This window comes from Xenopus tropicalis, chromosome 3, assembly GCF_000004195.4.
Source record: "Xenopus tropicalis strain Nigerian chromosome 3, UCB_Xtro_10.0, whole genome shotgun sequence".
Classification (NCBI taxonomy): domain Eukaryota; kingdom Metazoa; phylum Chordata; class Amphibia; order Anura; family Pipidae; genus Xenopus; species Xenopus tropicalis.
This window is the reverse complement of record NC_030679.2, coordinates 82373032-82400499: the sequence shown is the minus strand read 5'-3', so window position 1 is coordinate 82400499 and position 27468 is coordinate 82373032. Positions and strand designations below refer to the sequence as shown.

Here is a 27468-nt window from a genome sequence, read left to right as displayed (position 1 = left end):
CTTGCAATTGAACCTGTTATCTGCATGCAACAGGTAAATTATCCTAATAACCAAAATCAAAATGGAAAATGAAAAATAGGGCCTAAAAAGAAAAGTGTGTAATAACAACATGAGACTAATAACACGGCTGTGTCATAGGCAATATGTATTTAGTTGCTGGGGACAGTTACCCTGACAACCTTACAGAATGTTTGAGTAACAGGCTGAAAAACCAGAACAAGTCTGACTAGTGTCTAATACAACATAAAAATGTTTCATAAAAACTATATAATGATGACAAGTTGTTTAAATAGGCCCACCTGTCATATACTAAAATTTAATGCAAAGTTGAAGTAACTCTTTAAAGGACATGTCAACACCAAAAATATTTTTTTGCCTAATAAAAGAAAACTTTATTCTAAGCAATTCTAATTCAAAGCAGACCAGGTTGCCTAGGGTGCCTGCCTGGCTTGGCCCAGCACTGGCCTGCACACCTACCCCCACCCCCTAGGCACCAATACTTACTTTTGCAGTGATTGTGGAAGGAGGGGATGGAGGGGCAGCGGGAAAGTGACTGGGTGGGCAGGCAGGTATCAGTTCTGGGTCAGAGAGGCCCACAAGGGACGGTGCCCACCAAGTTTTTTCCAGTTTCTTTCAACTGTAAATTAGGATCCACTTAGCTGTCTAAAATTTAGGGGACTGCCTGAATAAAGGGTAATTACCTTCAGTCCCCTACACTAAAAATGATATGGATTTAATATCCACACAGCAACATAGCCAATGGCACACACCCATCCTGCTTTACTTTTTGTGTCCAGTTTTTACATTTAACGCCATTTATCATGTTAAAAAGACTTTGGAACAGAGTTAAAATCAATTTGAATGACCAACAATGAATTTAAAATCCATAAAGTGCACAACAGCATTTATCCGTAATATTAATATGGTGGCTGAACTGCAAAACGTCATTCCCAAACTTGCCACACCTTGTAACAAAAGCAGCGAAGGCTGTATGTATTATGACACTACAGAATCATAATCACTCATACTTCATCCTTCACCGCACTAAACTGAACGAAGTTAAACTGGCCCTACACGTACTGATTCTATTTCCACCGAACGATTTCATTGCAGAAACGTACAGGTGCCACTAGGTGGCATTAAACATCTTGTACATGTTCGAGGGTGTGATCTGATTTCTAAATGAACATTCCTACAGTCCTTCCCTCTGCTCCCCATACCTTCTAGTTACTCTGAACTCTACAAGTCGCAGTGAGACACCTGGCACATTCACCTGTGCGATTCCTCTTCAGCGACTGTGGGAAGCGATACTGAAGCGCACTCGCAGCACTGATCTCAGACCGGTCCCTGACCCCTTAGCCCAGGTGAGTCTGTCTCCATTTGGTAATAGAAGTTCTCTGTTTGTTATACACACTTGTGTGAGTGGTGTTCCTTACCTGGTGCCTTGCTCTAGCCCTATTTCAGCATAGATAGGATACATTCTGTCCAATGATAATATTGTGGTGTTCTAGTGACATTCAGAGCACCCAGGGCACAGTGTATCCATAATAAATGTAGCCCTAGTCTATCAGATTGGAAAACATAGCAGGTCCAAATTAAAGGGAAAATTTTAAAGCTGCAAAAAAATGCCATTAAAATACACTACAATTTATAAGCAGCAAACAGCTTGATTGATAAAACAGGAGTGTTTAACATTATGCCAAAAAGTCTTATCTTGATAAAAGCTGTTGTCTGGCACTTTTTACATCATTTTTGATTCTCGTCCTGAAATTGTGCCATTTACACCAGCTGGTTACACCAGATCTGTGGCGATGTATAATCATTGTCAGCATTAGTCAGCTGTATAAGAAAATACACCCCTTTATAAATACTGCAGTCTTAATGGATCCCTGGGAAAGAGATGCACAGTGTTCATTCACCTGTAAGGACTGCAGTGGTGCTTTTGTAATTGCACTGTTGGTTTTTACACCACTTTGTACACGTACGCACACCTTTAGAAGTCTGCCCTTATGTGAAAAAGACAGTGTCCAGACATTTATGCTGTGTATTTGTTCTTGTCTATGTAGTTGTGTCTGTAAACCTTGACATATTTATTTTTGAAACAGAAAAGTCAATATCTGTTAAAAACAATTGTCCAATATTTGCATTTCAAGTCATGCAAAAGTCGCAATGGGCAGCCTTCTCTGGTATCATTAGGGTTAACTATAGGGTTTCATCACTTTCATACATTTTTTTTTTTTTTTTTTTTTTTTTTAATAGTCATGTAATTTCAGCAAATTGCAGCCCAAATACTAAATAATTTTTTTACTTTTTGCTCAAATATAGTTATTTCACTAAGGTGAACTCTCCAGGAAGTGACTAGCTGCAATAAAATAATGTACCCAGTAGTAGTCTAATATATAATATCAGACATCAGTGCAGAATTCCATGGCCACATAAAGGCACAAGGCTGCAGGTTGAGTGCTTTTGTACAATATCCTTAGTGATTTGTAATATCCTTACATTTGTGGTTCCTTATTGTGAATCTATCACTCCTTCCACCACAAGGAACCGCATAAAGAAATGCAAACTGTTTTATTTTTTAATGAAGTCTGCTGCAGGGAAGCACCAACCGCAGGTGGAACCCAACTTGATGTGGTACAGGCAACACAACTTCATGAAGTACAGGCTGCATTTCTTTCTGCTTTCCCCTGCTGAAAATGATTCAAGGTACTGGTGTTATATACTTGTGATTTTATATATATATATATATATATATATATATATATATATATATATATATATATATGTTGCAAGAAGACAGGCACTCACGTATAAGTAGGTCCAAGGGAGCCTGGGTGCAGTCCCAAAATAATAGATGGAGTATCTGTAGAGAGAGTCTGCACTCACAGGTCTTACAGAAAATGTAGAGGTGTTTATTCAAATCAACATCTAAATGTTGTTGATTTGAATAAACACCTCTACATTTTCTGTAAGACCTGTGAGTGCAGACTCTCTCTACAGCTACTCTATATATATATATATATATATATATTATATATATATATATATATATATATATTATATATATATATATATATATATATATATATATATATAGAGTAGCTGTAGAGAGAGTCTGCACTCACAGGTCTTACAGAAAATGTAGAGGTGTTTATTCAAATCAACAACATTTAGATGTTGATTTGAATAAACACCTCTACATTTTCTGTAAGACCTGTGAGTGCAGACTCTCTCTACAGCTACTCTATATATATATATATATATATATATATATATATATATATATAAAATCATCATCAAGAAGAACACCGTGCTCAAGGAAAATGAATAATATGTAAATATGTAACCCTTTATTTCAATGGGTGGCTGACCCTTGGAAAATATCATAAATCTATTTGAGTTTCTTTTTTTGTGCTTTGTAACAAACATTAGCTTAGAATTTACTGGAAAAGCATAGAACCAGCCGGCTAAGGCAAGGTTTGTGATTCTTCTGTGAAAGCAACAACATGATTTTTTTAAAAATGCATCTGTAAGAACAAACCATTTAAGTTACCTTGAAGGTTAGGCATCATGGTAAATTCTAGAGCTACATTTGTGATGACGTCAGCAACACCTGCTAGGTGTGTGCCATAGATTCCTAGACTGGCCTGCTTTGGGCTCCCACACCAGTGGATATAGGGCGATCCTGAAAAACAGTTATGGAGGCACTTGGGGTAAATGTGTATTTATGATCCTGAATAACCCTGGACCTTGATGATAGAAATCAAATAGCTAAAACCCCCTAGGCTATGTAACTTGGAAGGAATGGTTCAACTGTTTACAATCTCAATGTGGCTGTTGGGTTGCTGCATGTAGGGAAGTCTGTCCTGCACAAGCACTTAATTAAGAGGCATCCAAAAAAAACCAACACTCCCAGTCGGCAATTAACTTATCCAGTCATATTTCTCTCTCACACAATTCTACTTTCACCCTACCAGAACTGGATATAAAATATAGGTGTACCACCTAATGTCTACAAATTAGTTTGGTGTTTGCACAGTTACTATCATATCCATATGTTCTACAGCTGTAAGTGCACTCACACTTGTACATTTACAAGATAGCATTTAGCTGTTCTTGTCATAATAAGCACTAACAATGCAATCTGGGCACATGAAATGCTTTCCACTAAGAGTTTGATCCATGTGCACATAATTATAATGTTTGGACATTATACATTTATAAGAATGTGGGATAAGTATTTGTTCAAACGTTGATACTTAATTACATTTGATACTTTATTACCTTTTTGTAAACTGGTTGCTATTAAAGGAAATATGTATACCACCCCCCCCAGCCCCCCAGAATAAACATTTAACCAACAGATACTTTTATAGATTACTTAATATGGTATTAACTTTCTTACCAAACTGGAATATATATTTCAGTAAATGTTGTCCTTTTACATCTTTTACCGTTATCTTGATGCACCATTTAGTGATGGGCTGTGTGCTCCCTCAGAGATCACCTGACAGAAAATAATGCAGCTATAACCGTAACAGGAAGAAGTGTGGGAGCAAAAGACAGAAATATGTCCATTAATTGGCTGATATTACCTATCATGTATGTGTTTGTTTGTTTGCGCTGTGAATCATGTGATCCCAAGGAGCAGCCCTTAGAACTTAAAATGGCATTCAGAATTTTCAGGATTATTCAGGATTACCCAATGGCATATACTATTAAAAACTATTTATAATTAAATTAAAATTAAATTAAAACTATTTATAAAAAATATATTTTATAGGGACCTACATTGTTTTGGGGGTATAGTTTTCCTTTAAGTAAGAATTTGGTTTGGCTTTTAACAGTATTTCTGTACTGAGTGTCCACTAATTACTGGCACTGGGGAACTGTTAAGAAAAGACTACTACTCATTTGTACTGGAGACAAAGACCTTAGATGATGTAAAATATGTTTTAGAGCTTCTTTTTTTATTGTTAAAGATAATTATTCTTTTCGGCCCAGACTGAAATCGAGAACCATATATTATTCTTCATTTCCTAAATGAAGAGGGTGATTTTCATTTAAGGTGTAAAGGGTGTGAAAGCGTGCAGAAAATATGTTAGACAAACTTTACACGTATTTTTTCTTCCTGGCTGGCAAATGATGATATCGGTAGGCACTTAGTTTGTCCGTGCTATTTTTTATTGTTGTCTCACAAAAGCAGGCTTACTCATGCACACACTGAGTACTGGACTATAGACATGCAAAACAATAAGACCTGACAGAAGGCATCAAGTGTTATTCTGGTCATCTAATCCTCACTTATTTTCAGGGTATACTTTGACTTGAAACTTGCAAAAACACCTGATACCCATCAATTTTACTGTCATTGTTGCTGTTGTGCAGGTAGGGTTAAAGGAATAGGTCTGACACTAACAACTAGCTTGTAAATGATAGTGGCAAAACAAAAAATAACCTCATACATGTAATTGCTTGTAGCAATACAATCCATAGTATAAAATCAGTCCTTTTAACTCCTTCCTGCTAACATATAACTGTTGTTTAGCCCTCCCAAATTAGAAGGAGAAAAATAGGTTCTGACATGAAAGTTTACTCAGCACTATAGGCAGGCCTAGAATTAAACATTATTTGGTTTAGCAATGGCAAATATCATGTAGTATTGAGTGAGCTTTTTCACTTGCCTTTTATATTGTAATGGTTTGAAAGAAAACAAAATGCATTCCCTACATACTTCTGTTAGAGCATTCTCCTATATCCCTGTGCTAGAAAAGTGGGCAACCCCTGCTTCCAATCAGTTTTGCTTCCTACATTATCACTGTGTAGAACAGTTTGCATCTTGTAACCCCCATTTTTTACAGCAAAATGTCTTCACCACCCTCAGATGCTGCATGTCAAGGAATATCACCTTATACATTATCCAAATAATGTATTTGATGTAAATTATTCCTCTTCATGGTTCCTTTTTCCATGCACAATGAACTCCTCTTCAGGCTGTGTCTCATGTCTGCGTCTTTGTTATTTCTTGCAGCTTTTAGGTCTTTTGCCAATTGATGTAAGGTTTCCTCAGTGTTCAGCACTGCCACTTATTATTCAGATCTTCTTTTATTCCTATTTCTCATCTGTAACTGTTTATCCTTTAATAGGGTACTACATTCTGCCTGTGCTTGTTTGGGTTTCCTTTGGGTCCTCTATTTTGTTCTTGCAGTCTAAAAACACAGCAGCAAGTGCATTGGCTCATGATGAACATGGCTAGTGTATTTGTGCATAGTAAAGGGTCTTGGTCTGTAAGCCTCAGTGTTACAGTGACAACTGTAACATATGGTAAATTAATCCAGTACTTTATAAAGTGTAGTGAAAAAGAGTTTTGTTGAGGTTGCTGTGGATTTCTATATTAAATAGATTTTAGAACAATTCAAATACCCTTTTGATGTGATATAGATATATCTATTAGTATTATGCCCTTCTGGACTCATTTGCATTTTTAATTGCATAATACAACCCTTTGACAATATATGACACACTTGTTTGTTTGTTTTTGTTTTTATTTAATAACTAATGAATAAATGTACAGTACACTTTTTCAATAGCTGTAGGTTATCATGAGAGGAACCATTAATAGGTGATGATGGGCTATTCAGTCTTTTTAATGTTTCTGTGCACTGTCATTAGTTACAGATGCCTCAATTATCTAACCTTTGGTGGTAATGTTAGAAAGCAAATCTGAAAAAATTGCATTTAAAGATAGTTTATCTAAAGATAGTTTTTGCTGCAGAACTATTTTTTAAATGTTTGTACCACCATTTTGGTGAGAGTTATAGGATACCAGAGCTGCCTAGTTTTCTCTCATATTTATAAGTGTACATGAGACATGTAAAAAGAAGGATTTTACTTAAGGTCTTCATCAGCATGTGCTATGCAGGCATAATGCGGACCTACCTTATTATTTTTTCTTATTTTTCAAGTGATCTGAAAATTTTTCTCCAGCAAGTTACCCAGCGAAAGACAAGGGTGTTGATCTAGCTCGTACTTTTTAGAAGAATGTAAAGCTGTTCTCGAAAATCAAGTCAAACCAGTTGGGGAAGGGAGGAGAAGAGTGAAGATCTGTAGCATTACTGTTTGTTCATATCAGGGCCTCAAGATGGATGTCATTTAACTAAATATACAGCTGACGGGTCATGATGGAGGGTTTATGGGATATAAATCACCAGCAGTAGGCTTAAAGGGACACCAGCGCTAACGTAAATGTTGGTGTGTTAGGAAAGCACACTTGGTAACATTCATTGTTGTTAATGTAGACATTTCCGCAACCTGAATTTCAGACATGATTTGTAGTTCTCATTAAGGTAAGCACATTTCTTTCTTGGTATCCCTGTTTTCATTTCATTACATTTTCTTTTGTAAAATGTAGAGTACTTAAAACAAGAATACACATTTTTATGTGCTGATGTTAGTTGCAGATATATATTAGTGGATTTATTTTAGAAAATGTTAGTTAAATGACAAAATATAGGACATAAGGACAAAATATTTTAATACTCCAAGGCTTCAAGATCAGCTTCTGTGCACCTTGTAATGTTAAAACAAATCACTAAGGAGCTTCTTATCAATCTCCCGCAAGTGTTTAGCTGGCTTGAAGTGTGGTGACTGGGAAGTGCAACTGTGTTGCATAGCCTTCCTTGTATTTGCAAATGGTAAATTTGCTATTTTCTTTTGGAAGCAAAACACCTCGTTGGCAATGCAACATTTGGTTGAGTCCCAATTTAGAATATAAATATATTCTCACAATTCACACTAATGTCACCACCTTGTAATTCACAATTATTGAGAACACTAAATACAGATATACTTTTATTGCTACATTATCAGTCTGTGTTCCAGTTGTCTTTTTTGTCCTCCCTTCTGTCTGAGGACTTGCCAAGTAAATGGACCTCCCTGAATTTAGAGATGCATAAATATTACATTTGGGACACAAATACTTGCTTTCTTACTGAGAACAGAGGGGAAGGATAGCTCTCGCCATGTGGCTGTTTTGGTACTGTTCAGGATGCTAATGTTCGTGTTCTCTGTACTTCTTATCTCATAAAAGTGTTTATATACGTATAATATCACACTCTATATTGATATCAATTAATTCCAATTTGCTTGTTTTTATTTGCATGTTGAATCTGATCATACATGTATTTTCATGGAGGAAGGGGCCGTAAACTGTGTTCACATTACTGTGTAACTTACAGCATTAAAGTCCTTTATTCTGCAGCATTGCATAAACAGGTATTGGATAGCCTAACAGGAGGTTCAAAGTTTTCCTGCTAGTCTACCCCATTCCACATAATATTGCAGAACACCAAATCCCCCCTCAAATAGTAATAGGATGAAAGAGTTAATAAATGTGCGGGCTAATGGGAAGAGGTAAAGTATTTAATTTCAGAAGCAGTGCCATAGAATAAAGGAATATGAAAGGTGTTCACAAGAGGAAATCGGGAAGGGGTTGGGGAAAAATGCATAAAAAGTGAGAAAAACTAGGGAGAAGGCACAGGGTTATCATGTGGGGTCATCTGAGAGAAGGGAATAACATAAAAAGTGAGGGGTGGAGCTGTGAAGAGATAACTCTAAAAGCAAAGAGAAATCAGATAAAGGGGAAGAATACAGAAGAATAAGGGTGGAAAGAGAGAGAGAGTATCATACAGAAATGGGATATAGTAAATATGAAAGGAAGTGGAAGGGTGGTGAAAGTGGAGAGAATGAGACAAAGCAGAAGGGAGAGTTTTCTAGAAAATGTAGGCTGGGACGAGAGAGAGAATATTCAGGATGCCTTGTACAGAAGAACAAAAAAGACAATATAAGGAAAAAGTGAAATAGGAGCATCTTACTTTTTGCCTTCTCAGAACTGGCAAGTCTGATATGTTGTGTATTGCTGTATTTGATTTACTAAGCAATCATTTCTAAAGCATCGCTCAGATATGGGCATATCCTTGGTTTGCTCAGCAAGAAAATCCCTTTAAGCCGTTTATGGTTACCTAAACCTAAATTGGTTGTTGTAATGTATTACTAATGATAAACTGACACTGCAAAGAGATTTTGTTGTGCACAAGCTTTAGTATACTTAGAAAGTCATTTGGCTCTTAAAATTGTAGTAAGAGTTAGATCTACTCCCAGGTCTTTTAATTGGTCTGCAACATCATTTCAGGCATCAGAGCTAGTACGGAGTACAGAGAAGGTAAATTGACAAATGTTGGTTCTAATATCTAATACATTTTAAATAACTTTAAAACCAATAAACATTTAGAATTAATATACAATATATATATATATATATTGTATAAGAATATATATATTGCTAAGAATTACAACTTCACTGTTCAAATAGCATTTAAGACCTACAACTATAAGCTAAATGCATTTCCCTTAGTGGTGTGTGATGCAGAGAATAGTCTTGCCTCTGGCTCAGCCACGGTTTATGGGTCGAAATAAATATTTTAAACTGGTTGTAGTTGGCTATATGAAAAAGTGCCATCCATCAGTGCAGCCAATAATACATTATTTTAGTTCATACCCATTACGTCGGGCCTGTCCATTTATTATGTTTGGTGTGTCTTTATTGCCAGCTGACAGTAGTACTGCTAACTCCACCTAATCATGTTTGTAAATTAATTTTTGCTGTGGTACCATTTAGAGCACTTGCTAGTTATCTGTGTTTTGGCTGGGCAGCTATAAAAGATCAGAAATGCTTGTTGGCTGCCAGTTTAAACAGTGAACAATTTTACATGCAGTATTGTTTGGCAAAAGGGCTTGCATACAATGGTGTTTTCACAAATAATCCAGAGTCCATTGATAGCCCCCTAAAACCCATGCAGCAACGAGTTTTACACCGAACACTGAAAAGTAATCCTCCCTGGTGGGTACCTAGTCTTAATCACATTTTTCTTTTTAGCTGATAATTTCAAACCAATGAGCTAAATAACAAGCTTAAATTGTGATAAATATGTGTTCTATAATATACTGTATTCAATATTTAAGCAAATAATCCTATTTTCAAAAGGCCATAAAGCCTAGAAGGCTTTGTGCCTAGATTTACAGCAATGTATGCCTTTAATACTATAATGCACATTAAATGCAATAATGATCTGTGCCCATCATAAGCTTTTTAGTAAATCATTTTAATTGATATAATTATAATTATTTGTTATTACAGGCTATGATTTATGCTTGTAAAAAATTTACAAGCCAGCCTTCTCTTCTTGAGGACTATTTACAGAAGCTCATTTTTTGAACAATGCCAAGCAACCTAATAAAACTGAGCTCCTCAGAAATGGAACCTGACTTCCACAGCCGCACGTTTAGTGACTCTGAAAGAAGCGGAAGTTTCAATAGTCAGGGAAGTCGGCATTCCAGATCTCGAAGTTCTAACTTGGTAAGTGCCAGTGGCCATGACATTTTCAAACAACATTCTGTAGAGGATTGATATGTATTCCCACCTTGGGGTATAAGTGGAAAATTGCATGCTTGAAATTTACACTGTTAGCTCTCTTGTTGCATTTTGCATCACCTTCTGGCTAATGACTTGAATGCCAGTGCACTCAGGGTGCCCCCTAAACCTGGGCATGGTACTCTTGCATGGATAGCTATAATGCACCAAAAATTACATTGATCCTTTTCATACTCCTATATAATCACCCAGTGCTGTAATAATGGTTTCTGTGCTTCTATTGCAATCACAGACGTCACTAACTTTTGTTAGTGCAGACTTCAATCTTCATACTGTGTGATATTCAACTTTACTAGGATTGCTTCAATGTAAAAGTGCATTTTTACATATTTCTAGAGCCAAAAGAAACCATGCCGCGATGTCCTGATGATGGCACTGTTTTGTTAAAATTGCTGTGTTTTCAGAGATATGCTTTTAATATAGTAGTTTCAATTATGCCAAATTATTTTTTATATATGTTACTGCGCCTTTAATCAAGGTAAAGTCAATTTCTTGTCTCCTCAAGTACAAGCTATGTTTACACTGTAGATCGTTGAAGTCTTTATAGCTGAGCTTGTTGTAACACTATGCCATTACATAAGAAGCTTGCAATCTGATCGCAGACTGCATTTCACGTCTCAACATACATTTTCTCTGCCATGGGATCTCAGTCGTGTGATGTGCCACGAGTCCCAGCTAGAAATATGACTCTTACTTTCACTCGCCAGAAGGTTCTTATAAAGTAATCCCCGTCTTGACAATAGTTTAGTGTGAAAGCGCAGGCCATTTTCCATTGTGTACAATGGAAAGTGCCACTAGTTTGGTTTATCCTTGATTATAGGACTGCTAAAAACGCTTCAAGGTTGAATTCTGAGGATATTAGAAAGGTATCTAAAAGTCAAGACTGCCCCCAGAATTCCTGAGCCAAGACCTGCGTATCTTAAATGGTCCAGGAACTTGTAGATATTTATATTTTAATTTGTTAATATGTTTGTAAAATCACAGTTAATCAACCTTCATGATTTAAGAGCCAAACTATTTTAAAGCCACCAATTTTTGTTGGCATGGGTGCAGTAACAAAACGCATTTTTATATTACTACATTGGAGTGGGGTTGCCACCTTTTTTGGAAAAAATACGACCTTCCTATATTTTTTATAATTTTTCCTTGTTAATAACATTGGCACTAAGCCTAATTTTTACAGGCCAGGCCAGGAAAATACCAGCCAGGTGGCAACCCTACATAGGAGCTGTCTGTATTTACCAAAGTGATACAGATATAAAAAGAAAAACAAATAAAAGTGCTGTTGTTGTTCAACTGTAGCTCCAGAGAAGTAACCTTTCCCAACTGCTAATGGGAGCTAATATATGATTGCTTGCTATGGCTTACTGCAAAAGAGCAAATTTGTACCATGATAGTAAATGAGCTAGAATGTACTGTATAGTAGCTACCTTTTTGGGTTGAAGTGCTTAATAGGACTTACTGTTTCTTTGGGCACATATTACGTGACAATACCTTCTGAACCTTTAGCATGTGGATGATAGGTAATAAAGTAAGGTAGGAAATAATTATACAAGATAGGCTCATTAGCTTATTATTAGAGTCTGTACAGCTGCATGAGTTGTAAAGCTATGTCTGGTAGAATGTGGCATATGCGGTTCCCTTGGATACAATTCATTAAGCAGGAATGTCACACAGAGGCAATGATTTATGCATAGCACATAACCATCAATTAAAATTCAAGTCTGGTTGTTTCCGGTATTTGGACAGCACTGCCTCTGTAGTTCATGTTGTCATGTGTTTCTGCTGAACATGGAATAATACCAGTTTCTTGTGGTTTTTTATTAGTGAAAGCTCACTTATATATATATATATATATATAATGTTTGTGCACTTAAAATGGGTTGAAATTAAAAGCATCTTTGTTATATGTCTACGAGTTGGGTTTGGTAATTTTCACTAATAGTCTAAAGTCAATCACTTAGGGGCTGATTTACTAACCCACGAATCCGACCCGAATTGGAAAAGTTCCGACTTGAAAACGAACATTTTGCGACTTTTTCGTATGTTTTGCGATTTTTTCGGATTCTTTACGAATTTTTGGTTACCAATACGATTTTTGCGTAAAAACGCGAGTTTTTCGTATCCATTACGAAAGTTGCGTAAAAAGTTGCGCATTTTTCGTAGCGTTAAAACTTAACGCTACGAAAAATGCACAACTTTTCGCGTAAGTTTTGACGCTACGAAAAATGCGCAACTTTTTACGCAACTTTCGTAATGGATACGAAAACTCGCGTTTTTACGCAAAAATCGTATTGGTAACGAAAAATTCGTAAAGAATCCGAAAAAATCGCAAAACATACGAAAAAATCGCAAAATACCGATCATTACGAAAAAAACGCAATCGGACTCCATTCGACCCGTTCGTGGGTAAGTAAATCAGCCCCTTAGAGTATATAATGTTTACACAGTGCCATATGGAGTATTTGGAAGGCAAAGTGAGAAATTGTACTATACTTAATATTATTATGCTTTATTTATATAGTATTAACATATTATGAAGTGATTGCAAAGATTGTTCACCATTCACAATGACGCTGACACTCTAAGATCCCAATCAAATTTACACATTGTAGTCAATTACATCAAGAAAGGAAAGGTCTGAATAGGAAAGAAAACAGTGTCAAATCTATATTGATAGTGTTCTGGTCAGAAGCAAACCTAGGACCCCAACAGTACAATGGAGCAATGCTAACTACTGTGCTACTGTACGATTCTTGTTTGTTGCTTGATAAATAAGGGAGAGTAGATTGTTGCCAAGGGGCACTATATATGGGCTGCTCAGTTAGTGTGGAGGAGAATGAACAAGCATTAAGATGTGTAATGGGCTGCTCACAACTGGCAACACATTTGATCGTTAACCCAAGTGTTAAACAAACAAACAAACATACATACAATCAGATCAGCCTTGTTTGGCTTAAAATGGGTAAAAATCCACATGCCAAACATATGTATCATGATATGTCATTTCCTGTATGGCCATTACGTGCAAAAACAAGTAAGCACACTAAAATTCACAGTAACATTTTATATTATCAGTGTACAGTAGATTTCAAAATCAATTGTAGAAAAACACAGTGAATCAGACAGCCCAGTAATACAGGTACAGACATAGTTGCATACCCTGTGACTAACCATATATACAGTGTATAACTAACTGGAAAGCATTAGATATACATACCATGCCAAATAACTAATAAAAAATGTGCACAATTTCCACCACGTTGCTTTCAGGCATGTGCACAACCCACAGAAGCGGATGTGCTGACAATGTCTGCAGGGAATGTTTGAAACATTCATTGCATGTAGGTGGTAAACCAGCTGGCGTGTGGTGCAAAAAGCAATATTAAACCAGACCAGAGAGGATACTACACTATATAACCAAACTATTGGAACACTTTTTCTAAAACTGATTTTCACTCTGAGTTCCAAATTGTTTGTAGAAACCACAAGAACTATTGGTCTGGACTATATGGCAGTGAGTGATGGATGGTTACAATTGCATGCTTCCTTATTTTTGCAAAAGTTTGACCTTTCCTGTTTCCACAGGATGATATTCTTATTCATATTTACAAATAAAAGTCCATAGAGAACTGGTTTGATAAGATGGGAGTGGGAATGGGAGGAACAAAGCCCTGACCTTAACCCAACTGATCTGTGGGATGAATTGAAATTCCAACTTTAATCCAGACCTGATGGCCCAGCTAGGATCACAAATGCTCTTATTACTGAATAGAAGCAAATCCTATGGACAGTATTACATCTCATGCCAGGCCTGACCAGTCCACTTATCCAAAACATGTTAACAGACAGGATTATACAAAATGTACAAAATGGTTACATACAATGAAGTGCTTTGTAGCCCATGGGCAGGCAAGGAGTGGTACTATCTACTGGAAGCCAATACTTGGCACCAAGGCCTTCAGTAAGCATAGTTCTTAAATTGTTGTTATACCTCACACTTTGCCTACTCTGTCTGATAACAACTACAGTTTTAGTTTTTTCCCAGTATGCCTTTATTGACAGTCTTCAGTGTACAGCACAATATATTTGTCTATTTTTTTGTAACTTTCTTACTATTTACTCCTCATTAAAACATAACACGACCATTCATCCATGTTTAAACAAGATGCACTATAGTAGATAGAAAAATGAATGTGTTTGCTTAAAAAAAGTTCAGAATTGTGGTCTCTCTAGAACATTTTTGTTTTAACCCTTGACACTCAAGTATCCAGGTGCTATTTGAATGTCGATTGTATGTTGCCCTTGGGGATATATAATAAATCTGCTGATGACACATTATCAGGGGCAATTTTGAACTGTTTTTGATTTAGCCCAGCAAAGCATTTGTGGGCCTGAAGGATACCAAGGTATTAGTATGGGTAGGTTTCTGTGCTTGCAGAGGGCGAAGCGCGTGTCAGGCACTTTTTAATTTCTGTTAGACGGGACCTTTCAATACTCGGTTAGGAGGAGATTGTGAGGTGGTGGCGTGGGTGGAATTTGGGCGGAATTCAGCTGAGTGAATCAGATGCCGCTGAGTGGTTATAGGCAGGTCAAATTTGGGATGTGGGCTGGAACGCTACAGGCACTTTACTAGTTGCCACAGAGTGGTTATAGGCAGGCCCATTACTGAAATGAGAATGGCAATGATGATGATAAGATATTACCGTATGTCCACAGGCTAAGCCACCCTAATTTATCACCCAAGCCTCTGAAGGCACCATTTGTTGATTAGATGCCACTGACTGGCTAATATCAACCTGAATATCCTGAATACCAATTGTTACTAAGAACCCAGATGAGGTGATACAAACAGCATGTAGGTTATGTGATTATTGCTGTTTCACTATGCTGGTGACCAGTATTTTTGGTAGAATCCTTGCCTAAACCATGATTTATAATGTCAATTTTAATTTTATTATTGTGGCTTAGCACACTTTTCCTTTCTATTTTTATACGCTATTGACACTAAAGGTTACTTTTTATTGCTCAAATTTAAATGGAATGCTTCCATGTAGCATTCTATTAAAAAGTTAGTCTATTGAAATGTGCAAGGAGGGCAGAGTCTGGGGAACCAAGTGGCACTGGGAAGCACCTGTATGATGTTTGGTATAGTATGCACAATTTTGATTTGCTTGAATTGATTATCTGTAACCAAAAAATATTTTTTGTATGTGACACCGCTAATCTGACTAATTGTTCAGTAATATATACAATGTATGTATATTTGGGGCCTTGGCGGTAAATTACATGCAGTAGATGGCTTTCTTTTATCTTCTAAATGGTTATTGATTTCCATTTAGCATTCAGCTAAATCTTTTGCCAAGATTTGATATTTAGCTAAATCCATAAATTATGGATTTATGAATTTATGCTTCATCCATAATGGCCATATTTGTGTGTTAGTTGCCATGAGTGACCTATTGTAAGTGTAGAATGGTCATTTATTATGTGTAAGGCAGGAGGCAAAGTGCAACAAATTGGTGCAATCCAGAATAATTATTCAAATCAAATTGCAGATGCCTTCTCTCTGGAATATTTTTGTAGTTATACACCCTTGCACATTTAAGACATCAAATGGGATCACAAGTTGCAAGGCAATCTCACACAGATTAACATGTAACCCAGAAAAATAAACTCTATGTCTTAGGCACTGTGTAACCTAAGTTTCAGTTCTGTAATGTTTATGATCATGTAATGCATGTAAAGGGTAAATGTTTTCATACTCAGGTCCAGATCTGTTACTATGCAGGAATCAGGTTCAAGGAATATAAAGGCTTTTTACTAGTTTAATTAATGCCTGAATGAGTGAGTTAAAGAACTTGCAAGGTAAAGGGGTATTTAGTTCCCTGCACTTCAAAAACCCTAATGTGTGCTTCATCTCTTGGCATTATCTTCTTCACTTTAGTTTTGTATGATATGGAAATGTATGATATACATGATTAGTGGTTTGTAGCAGGAAACATAATAAGAACAAATACATAATACAACAAATTAAATAAGGATATTTCTTTGCCCATATTCAAATAATTCCCTGTAGTGTGTAAATGTGATTATAATAAGCAGAGAATTGGTAATTGCTATAGGCTTCATTTATGAAGAGCAGAGCCAGAAGTTTCAGAGCTCTAAGAGGAACAATAGTGCACCATTTAGTGCTTATGCCTTGAACTGCTTTGTATTTTTTTTCAGTTACAGTAAGGAACAAGACATATTCCATGCAACATTGTGAAGTGTCCTAATCAGTGATAGATGCACTAGCTTTAGATTAGTCTATGTATGGCCCATCTTTAGCCTCCACAAACAAAAAAAGTCACCCTCTACCTATGGGTTTTCAGCAAACAGAGCCTCCTTTATCCTGCCAGTCCAGAGGCTACCAAATATCCAATTAGAGCCCTTATTTGGAACCCCATGGAACCTTTCTCATGCTTATGTTGCTCCCCAACTCTTTTTATCTTTAAAGCTTGGGGGATCCCTGTCCTAGGATGTTAAAAAATACATACAGTATGCTAAACTTGCTTTGTGTAGTAAAACTTTCAAATGTCATATTTTGCTTATTACACAATAATTTGTAAAATTAAGACCACCTACTATACTATGTAAGGTAGTAAGGTAATTAGTGGCCCACTGTATAATAAACTCCTTCTAATTAGTAACAAGGTTGTTGGGGAATGAAATGGTTTCTTTATACCAAACTCATTTTTAAACAAAAATATTCATTAGTGCTTTATTAGAAATAAATTATGGATTTGTAATAAAAGAATACTCAAAATAAATTTTCAGTACATGTCGAACAAGTGTGTATTCTGCCCCTTTAACTAATGTAATGCCTAAAGGTGGCCATACACGTAAAGGAATAGGCGCAGTCACTTCGGGGACTGCATCAACAAGTCAATGCGGTCCCTGATCCGACTGAATTTTTTAACCTGCCCGATTGATATCTGCCCGATTTCAGAACACATACCGATCAGGCAGGCCAGCCGTTGTTTCCCCTACATGAGCCGATAAGCTGCCCAATTGGTAAAGGGACTGATTTCAGCAGCTACAATCGGCCCGTGTAGGGCCACCTTTAGTGTATTCATTTATGTAGAAAGTGTTCTGTCTGTTTTATTGTGAATGGTATCTGTTTTTCTGTAAAGTTATGCATGGTACTGGGCTTGTGCAGATGATTTTATGGCCTGGAAAAGTATAAGACTGAGAAGTTTAGTGTAGAAGAAAAGAGATGTGGTGCCTGGCTTGAGGCTGAAGTGTAATACGCTCCTTACCATGTTTTGTACCTCTTTTATACCTTTAGAAATTATTTACTGCTTTGTAATGTCTGTATTTCAGATACTTATGATGGAAGATTTAAGCTATGAGGTTAGATGGTCAAGGCTGGGATTGTTTTCTCTGGAAAAGAGGCGCTTGCGAGGGGACATGATTACTCTGTACAAGTACATTAGAGGGGATTATAGGCAGATGTGGATGTTCTTTTTTCCCATAAAAACAATCAACGCACCAGAGGCCCCCTCTTTAGATTAGAGGAACAGAGCTTTCATTTGAAGCAGCGTAGGTGGTTTTTCACGGTAATGGCAGATTCTGTTAATGCCTTTAAGAGGGGCCTGGATGAGTTCTTGAACAAGCATAAAATCCAAGGCTATTGTGATACCAATATCTACAGTTAGTATTAATGTTTGTATAAATAGTTTATGTATGTGAGTGTATAGATTGGTAAGTATAGGTTGTGTGTTACTTGGAAGGGTTGAACTTGATGGACTCTTTTTTCAACCCTATGTAACTATTTGATACTTAGGCAGTCACAGGCAATATGGACAATTTACACTATGTATCTGCTACAGGATTTTTTATTTCAGTGTGATTTAGACTTTCATTATCTCTGTATCTTTCCTGGCCCTGAACTGTTGTAGCCTTAAATTATCATTTAATCATCACCACACCTCTTATATCATATATTGTGGAACAGGGAGGCGCCACATGCAGTTTGAAACAAAAGCTGAACATCAAATATCCATAGTCAGAATTTGGAAATTGCAGTTTAGATATAGGCAGGAGCTCTGTAAGTTGTAGATTGAATGCATATGTTATTCACATTATTATGCACGCTTTGTTATTACTTTGCCACCAATTTATTCATCTTGTTCACTTGATAGGATGATGAGAACCTCAAATATTTAACCAGTGAAGAGAAGAATGCCCTCCTGTTTTTTGAGGAAACCTTGGATGCCTTTGAGGATGATATAGAAGAGCCACCAGGTTCCCAGGATAATCATTTTGGATACTATTCAATATCAACAGAAGGAAGTCACTCAGAAAATGAGGATATCATAGACCTAGTCCAGGCTGAAGAGAATCTAGAACTGCACACTCTGCCAAGTAAGTTATTTTTCATTAAAACTTGCCTTTCACTGTTAAGTCACTTTGAGTTTTTTGTAAAATATTACTATATTTTAATGCTTTATTAGATCTGTAGTTTTGGAATAATTTTGATTTTGTGTGTGAACCCATTTCCTAACACTATGATTTTTATAAACCTTTGCATGCTAGGTGAAATTTACAGTTATATATTGGTACATTAAAGATATATTGCAATAATATAAGCAATTTTTTTTCTTGAAGATGTTGACTCTATTAATCACCTATAGAAGTCAGGTAGACCTCTATTTTGCAATTGCAGATTAAAAAGAGCAGCATTTTCACTGGGATGGGGTATATTATTCACTGGAATTTTATTTATTTATTAAATTAACACCATACTCATTTATTATCTGGTAATTCTAAAATATACGGTCAGTAAAGACTATAAAATATTTGTTTGTTTTTTTATTTTAGATTCACAAAGTATAGAGGAAGCTAAGGATGTAAAACAGACACAAATGAACACAAGTGTTCCAATGGCTCTAATCCATACAGCTTCACCTGTAACTATCCCACCAATGGCCTCTCCAAAGGGAATATCTGAATTTCCTGAATTCCCCATAGAGCACAAAAAACTTCTTGGTGCAATCCCAACTCCTGTTGTAATAGCTAAAAAGATTTCAGAGAAGAATTCAGACAATTTAAGTGCCTCGCCTTTACCACCAAGTGAGGGGAAACCAACTGAATTAAAAAGGAGTGTTGCAACATCACCTATTGGTGAAGGACATTTCATGTTTACTGGCCCACCCAACTCTAAACATAATAATTTCCCAAACAACATAAGTATCAAACAAGTTGGAAAACAGTATAATAAAACCATTGCCAAGGCAGCTGTCAATGTACAAGAGCGAAAGGCTAAAGTATTGGCCAACATTAGTGGACCATCTTCTTTTGATGATGAAACAGATCGAGTCAATTATGATCGGCTAAGCAGGAAGACCTCATTTCGGGACGTGACTACGGAACAAGCTAGATATGAAGCACTGACCAAATTAGGCCTAGTTAAAGAAACAACAGTGCAGGCTGGTATACCTACTTCTCCAGTCTCAAATGGTCCCATCTCTCCTAAATTCTTACTACAAGACTCTCACAAGAGATATTCACATGAATCACCGTATATTAGCAATAGCATCAAGAATGAGCCTATTCCCTTTGCACATAGTAAAATCTTACCACATGATTCTCCCAATAGATATCTTAATGAAAATCAAAATATCAGTAGTGTAAAGAGTGAACCTAGTCCCCTTGAAACTTCCAAAAGCTTACAACATGAGTATACAAGATTATCCATTGAAAAACAAAATACCAGCAATATGTTAAAAACTGAGCCTAGTCTCGCTACATCACCCAAGAGCTTACCATATGAATATTCAAGGAGTGAGAATCAAAATGTCTTCAGTAGTATAAAAAGTGGGCCTATATCTCCCAGGAATGTAGCTCATGACATTCCCAGAACCTATTCAAGTGAAAACCAAAATATTAGTAGCTTTAAAAGTGGGCCTACATCTCCCAGGAATGTAGCCCATGACATGCACAGAACCTATTTAAATGAAGCCCAAAATAGCAGTAGCATTAAAAGTGGGCCTGTAACTCCCAGGAATGTAGCCCATGACATTCCCAGAACATATTCAAATGAAAACCAAAATAGCAGTAGCTATAAAAGTGGCCCTACGTCTCCCAGGAATGTAGCCCATGACATGCACAGAACCTATTTAAATGAAGCCCAAAATAACAGTAGCTTAAAAAGTGAGTCTAATCCCTATATAACTACCAAGAGTTTACCGCAAGAAGCTCCCAGAAGATATTCAAATGACAATCAAAATAGCAGTAGCATAAAAAGTGAGCCTAATACCTATGTACCTCAAAAGAGTTTACCACATGAAGCTCCCAGAAGATTTTCAAATGAAAATCAAAATATCATAAATAGTGGAAGAAAAGATTCTAGTTACTCTATACCCCCAAAGAGTTTCCCTCCAGAATCTAACAGTATCAGTTATATTTTAAAGAGTGAGCCAAGTCCCTTTGTACCCATAGGGAAAACTGTTATTTTTAAAGGTGAAGCATTATCTCCTGAAAAGAACATCCAACCTATTGCTCCCCAGGACAATAATGAGAAGAAAAATTCAATTCTTCATCAGGACATTCGAAGATCTTACTCTACGCCAAGACCTACAGGGTTCCGGCCTCAGGGTATTACAGTGCAGTTCTCAGGGCGTGATGCATCTGAGGAAACACGAAAGGATGCTCTACGTAAACTTGGACTCTTGAAAGAGAAGTCATTCTGAAACTGTGATTCTGATTTTCAACATGGCAGGATTTAGCAGGCACTGTCCAGAAAATCAGTGGCTTTGGTTTGAGTGTCTGGTAGAATTTATATATTATTATGTTTCACTTCTTCTCATTGTTTTTACTGAAATGTAAGGGACAGTGTAGAATGTGTAGAACAGAAATATGTCTACTCTTCAATTCCAAAGATGAGTTTCAGAATCAAAGGCATTGACTGTAAATTTAGCACAGTATCGGGTCATAAGGCCACAACTATATTTTTGTATTTGTCTGTTTTTTCTTAATGAATACAAAAATATGACATATGTTTGCAAGATGCACTGCATCAAATATAAATGTGTATATTGGGGGCTTTCCATCTCCCTTACATCTAAATCAAAGCGTAAATCAATACAATATCAATACAAATCAATACAATTTTACAGAGGGTGCCATTAGAAGGGGCAACTATATGTATTTCAAAGAATAATGCTGTGATTATAAAATGTTTATACAATGTTTATGTATGTTTATTTGTAGCCAACTTGTACATAAAATATTTTTATGCATATTTTTCTTTTTGTAAGGACAATGTAACCCATGAGACCCTTTCCAACAACTGCAGATTTCTATTTGCACTGCACTTATATTGGTGTTGATTAAGATTTAAAATATTCATAAAAAAATCTGAGATGTTATTTGTGTTGGGTAATACTGCCCAGAAATGCACAGGTTTGTTCTTGCTGTCAGGCTGCACTTTTAAGAGTATGTCGGTTTAAAGGAAAGCGTCTTGGGTTTCATGTTTTGATGATTGAGATGCTACTGATACATGACAATGCAGATACTGGAATGTTTTGCTATGCTACTGACTACAGTACATTTAAGCAACTGCTACAGGGCTGTTCTGTAAGATTTGCCATTAATATTACAAAGCCAACTATGAGATGACAGATTCCTGTCAGTTTCTAGGGCTTGGCAACATAAAGGGTAAGCAGTGTTTGCCAATATAGACTAAAAAACGCAAGCATGCTGACATAAAACCATAGATTTCTTTACCAAATGATGTTTTGTTTTGCACTGCAATCATATTTAATACATAATGCATCAAACCTAATAGTCACTCAGTCTACCTCTGATTTTCAGTAAAACTGTTTTATAATATAATATACAAATCTGACCTGTGTGATATTTAAGGAAAATCAACTTACCTAGAGCTGAATGTCCTTTTAAAGAAGATTTAGCAAAGAGCAAGTTTCTTCACAAACTAAGAGCCAAACACAGACTGCGATACTTGCACTACTTTACAGTGACAAAACCAGAAGTTCAGAGTCAACAGTAGTTAGCCAATGCTCAGTCTACCTCAAATCCACCTTTCTTTGCTTAAAATTGTCATTCATTTGGAAATCTTTTTATTAGGATTAAGATATAAATACTGCTTGATGCAAATTAAATGGACTCTAATTTATCAGTATATTCTTCTATAGTGGGCTACTAGTCGATCTGAGAACCTTAGGTATAAAACCCTTGTATTCAACATGTATGCAATTTTCCAATTACTGTACTGCAGAAATTTTTCTAGAAACACTGAGATGCTGGAAAGCTTACCCTTTCCCTTTGGGTACATTTTCTATATGCACCATTTGTCTGGGTGCCTTGAACCATAACAGTGTGTGAAAATTGATAAACATATAATCCTTAAAATTATAATTTTTGAGAGCTGTGTGACCATCAACCAGGGACAAAGACCTGTTATTTTGGGGTTGGCTTTTTTTTTTTTTTTTTTAGTATCTACAGTATATACATTTGTTCATAAGTAATCTTATAACTTCTCAGCAAATAAACTGGCCTTCAGGCTGGGTCCCTATCTAACCGAACTGCCATTCCACAGTCTTATAACTTAGGATGTTATTAATTTTACACGTCTAAAACAGAATAATGGGTATGGGGGCAGAACCTAATTCTTAACATAATATTCGAAATGAGGGATCTCCCGGGAAACCAACCCCAAGAATTAAACTGAAATGTCCAAGATGATTACAATTTGTATTTGTGATGTCATTGTTTATGTCATACTGTCTGTTACAATAACTATTTATGTTCATATTAATAAATACCATGTATCATATCATGTTCCGTGTTTAACTGCTGTTGCATTTAATAAACCATGTTAAATAATGACAATCATTTCTCTGACATCTTGCCAAATTCAGTTTTTTCATCTTTATGCAAAGAAAACACAGCACATTAGGTTAAAAGGCAAAATAAAGACAATAAGCCTAATTTATGCCCATAAGTGAATGTGCGGGAGCACTAAAAAGTAATTGCAAGGTTTTTCACAAATTGAATCATGCACAAACACACCTATTGATCCTGGGGAACCCAGGTGCTACTTCCATTCTGGACATAACGGCAATTTCAGAGTTCCTACAGCAGCATATGTCAATAGAAGCCACAGTCCTGCACCCAGCAAATCAGACGATAATGATGTTTCAAATGCAGATGCCAGAAGTGATGCAATGCCCACTCTGAAATGTTATCCACACAAAGAAACGGTACTTCAGCACACCACTTACTTTGCTTTATTGGGTGCATTCAATTTCCGAGATACTTCCTAGCTCAACCATCCAGCAGAAATTCTAAATAGGGAAGAAGCACACCTTCATGCCAGCAAATGCCTTTAACACATTTATTGGCAGAAATGTGAACAAGGTTTCGGGGACCAACCCCATTGCACCTGAGAAAGGGGTTGGTCCCCGAAAGCTTGTGCTTCACATTTCTGTAAATAAATGGTTAAAGGCATTTGCCGGCATGAAGGCGTGCTTTTCCTTATTTAGAATTTCCACTCTGAAAATGTTACCCATGAATTGCATACTCGCAATAACGTTTGTTTTGACACATTGCCTGCAATTTCAGTGGGTACAATTTGTTGTATCCTGGGTAAACTTGTGGCAAACGGGCCCAACACCCTCCCAAACTCAAATACCATGTTAGTGTTTAATGTATCCTACCAGAAAATTTTTTTTGGGAGGCACACAATCCTAATGAAGGGAGGGTTGTACCCACCAAAGTGTTGTATAGGTATAGGACCTGTTATTCAGAATGCTCGGGACCTGGGGCTTTCCGGATAAGGGATCTTTCCGTAATTTAGATCTCCATACTTTGTCTACTAAAAAATAATTTAAACCAATTAGGGTTGTTTAGCCTCCAATAAGGATATCTTAGTTTGGATCAAGTACAAGGTTCTGTTTTATTATTACAGAGAAAAAGGAAATCATTTTTAAAAATTTGAATTATTTGCTTTTAATGGAGCAACGGAGATGGCCTTTCCATAATTCAGAACTTTCTGGATAACGGGTTTCTGGATAAGGTATCCTATACTTGTACATGTCTTTATGGTATGTTAGAATAAACTTTAATACAGCATTTGAATTTTGCAATTTGTTATAATATTACACACTTCAGTGGTAAATGAGAATTGTTATGTTATGGAATCCTTACATTATGGATTAACTATTTCAAGGTAATGCTGCCTTTGCTTGGATTTGGCTTAAGATTCTGCCAAATACCAGTACTATTAACAGGATAGTGGCAAATTATTCGTTTTTAGCCAAGCTTACTTTGAAAGTCATGTGAATTTAAACATTGAATTCAAACTTTGAATATTCAAATATTCAAGTTGGGGTTTGGATTTGGTTTAGTAGAGAATTTTTAGCCAAATCCAAAATTTATAGTTTTTTTTATACATTCTTAAAAATATATATTTGCATGCAGGCAGTGCCATTACTTTAGAGGAAGCAGACTTGCCCACGATGCACACAAAATCATGGGTGACCTGTGATTTTGCTTGTGTGGTGTGTGACCTGCAGTTTCACGTGGGACACCCAGAAACATTTTTGTTACAAAGTTACGCCCCTGCATGCAGATCACCAAAGGACATAACATAAGGGCTTCCTAGTAGATTCCAGTAGATCCTAATCCTTATTACTTAGCTAACTCTTACCTTGAATGTATCCTTAGCAAAGTGTTATAGAGAGACTTATACGCATTCAATAAATATATTAACTGTATACAAATGGGGAAAAATGGTGCCTGAGGGAGAGTGTAAACAGCACATTTGGTAGAAAAAAAGAAATCTCAGGTCTGAAGAAACAGAACAGCTAACCATGGAACAGAAAGGAGAACATCTGTGAGATGGAGTGGAAACAAACATGAGTGGATCTTAATGGGATGAGATCACAGAATACATTCAAAAGCAGTGCAATTAAAAGACAGTCTTGGAGGTCAGGCAATAGTTACATGGTTACATAGTTACATAGGGTTGAAAAAAGACCAGAGTCCATCAAGTTCAACCCATCCAAGTAAACCCAGCACACACAACCTATACTGACCTATCTATACACTCACATACATAAACTATATATATACAACCAGTAATACTAACTGTAGATATTAGTATCACAATAGCCTTGGATATTCTGATTGTTCAAGAACTCATCCAGGCCCCTCTTAAAGGCATTAACAGAATCTGCCATTACCACATCACTAGGAAGGGCATTCCCCAACCTCACTGCCCTCACCGTGAAAAACCACCTACGCTGCTTCAAATGGAAGCTCCGTTCCTCTAATCTAAAGGGGTGGCCTCTGGTGCGTTGATTGTTTTTATGGGAAAAAAGAACATCCCCCTTCTGCCTATAATCCCCTCTAATGTATTTGTACAGAGTAATCATGTCCCCTCGCAAGCGCCTCTTTTCCAGAGAAAACAACCCCAACCTTGACAGTCTAACCTCATAGCTTAGCATAGCTCTTCCATCCCCTTTACCAGTTTAGTTGCATGTCTCTCCAGCTCATTCTTAGCCTTCTTAAGGACTGGAGCCCAAAACTGCACTGCATACTCAAGGTGAGGCCTTACCAGGGACCTATAAAGGGGCAAAATTATGTTCTCATCCCTTGAGTCAATGCCCTTTTTTATACAAGACAGCACTTTATTTGCTTTAGTAGCCACAGAATGACACTGCCTGGAATTAGACAACTTGTTATCTACAAAAACCCCTAGATCCTTCTCCATTAAGGATACCCCCAACACACTACCATTCAGTAGATAGTTCGCGTTTATATTATTTCTACCAAAGTGCATAACTTTGCACTTATCAACATTGAACCTCATTTTCCAGTTTGCTGCCCAGTTTTCCAATTTGACAATGGTAGAGAAACAAATATTCAACAAGAGAGAAAACAGGACTATAATGCATGGTACATACAGATCACTTGCTAGCTGCTTCACTTATACTTTGGGTCATTTTGCACACATTTACTTCTATTAGGCAAAAAATGAGGCTTCATGAATTGGGGTGACAGATGACAACACTTGCATGGTAATGTACTCATGGAATGATGGCACCTGCCAGCCCTTGGAATTTTAACTGAGAAAAATTATATCACTTTGAGTTTACACATGAAGAGCCTGGGAAATAAGGTAGAAACTACTTGATTAATCAAATAAATCTGCATGCTTGTAGCTACCTTAGGCAAAACACATCCAGTTTAGAAGTGTAGTATGAGTTGCATGGAGAGCAGCAAGGTGATCTGCACATGTGAGTGCTACAGCCAATCCTGGTTTCCATGCGTAATGGCATTCAAACTGTTTGAGCACTCAGGGCCATTTTCCATTGACTGTAATAGTAAGCAAGCCTAACTGCAGCTCAAAACACCTCTGATACCAAAGTTGTCATATCAGGTAAATAAAGGAACAGGTTAAAGGTCACTGACTTCATTTATGAACGACATTTGATTGTTGTAATAACACCACTCTGCCTGTTTCTGTACTAGGTTTTTATAAATTAAGTTTTAAAGGTCGTCCATTCAAAGTGGACACTTACATTTCACTGACTAAATCTCCCATTTAGCTAGCTGGGCTAGAAATCAAGTGCTTTAGGGATACATTCATTGCTGTCATGCAATATACATTCTATTATGTGCCTCATATATCTGGTCCACTTGCTATTAAATGTTTATAGTAAAGTTTTAAAATTTGTTGTAGTTTATTTCCTGTCCAGACCTGACTAGATTATGTTCTTGTTTTGTATAATAATATTGTATTTGCCTAGTTTTGTATAATTCTTCAGAAACAGTCTTAGAGTTCATTTTGGATGGGATTGAACCACAAAGAGCTGATCACTAATCTCAGTTCTATTATGTGCTTTAAAAAAATCTCAGGTAAGGCTGACAAGGCATGTCTTAATACACCTGTAATTTTGTTTCTC

General features: G+C 36.6%; 1 protein-coding gene across 2 annotated transcripts; it reads left to right on the top strand.

Moving 5' to 3' along the window:
* Positions 1 to 1171: 1171 nt before the first annotated feature.
* Positions 1172 to 23389, top strand: proser2 (proline and serine rich 2). Of its 2 annotated transcripts, none has more exon segments than NM_001097195.1 (4): positions 1172 to 1364; positions 10199 to 10417; positions 18679 to 18901; positions 19358 to 23389. In NM_001097195.1, coding segments are annotated over 3 exon segments (2232 nt in total). In that variant the 5' UTR covers positions 1172 to 1364; positions 10199 to 10279; the 3' UTR covers positions 21229 to 23389.
* The last annotated feature ends 4079 nt before the right edge of the window (positions 23390 to 27468 follow it).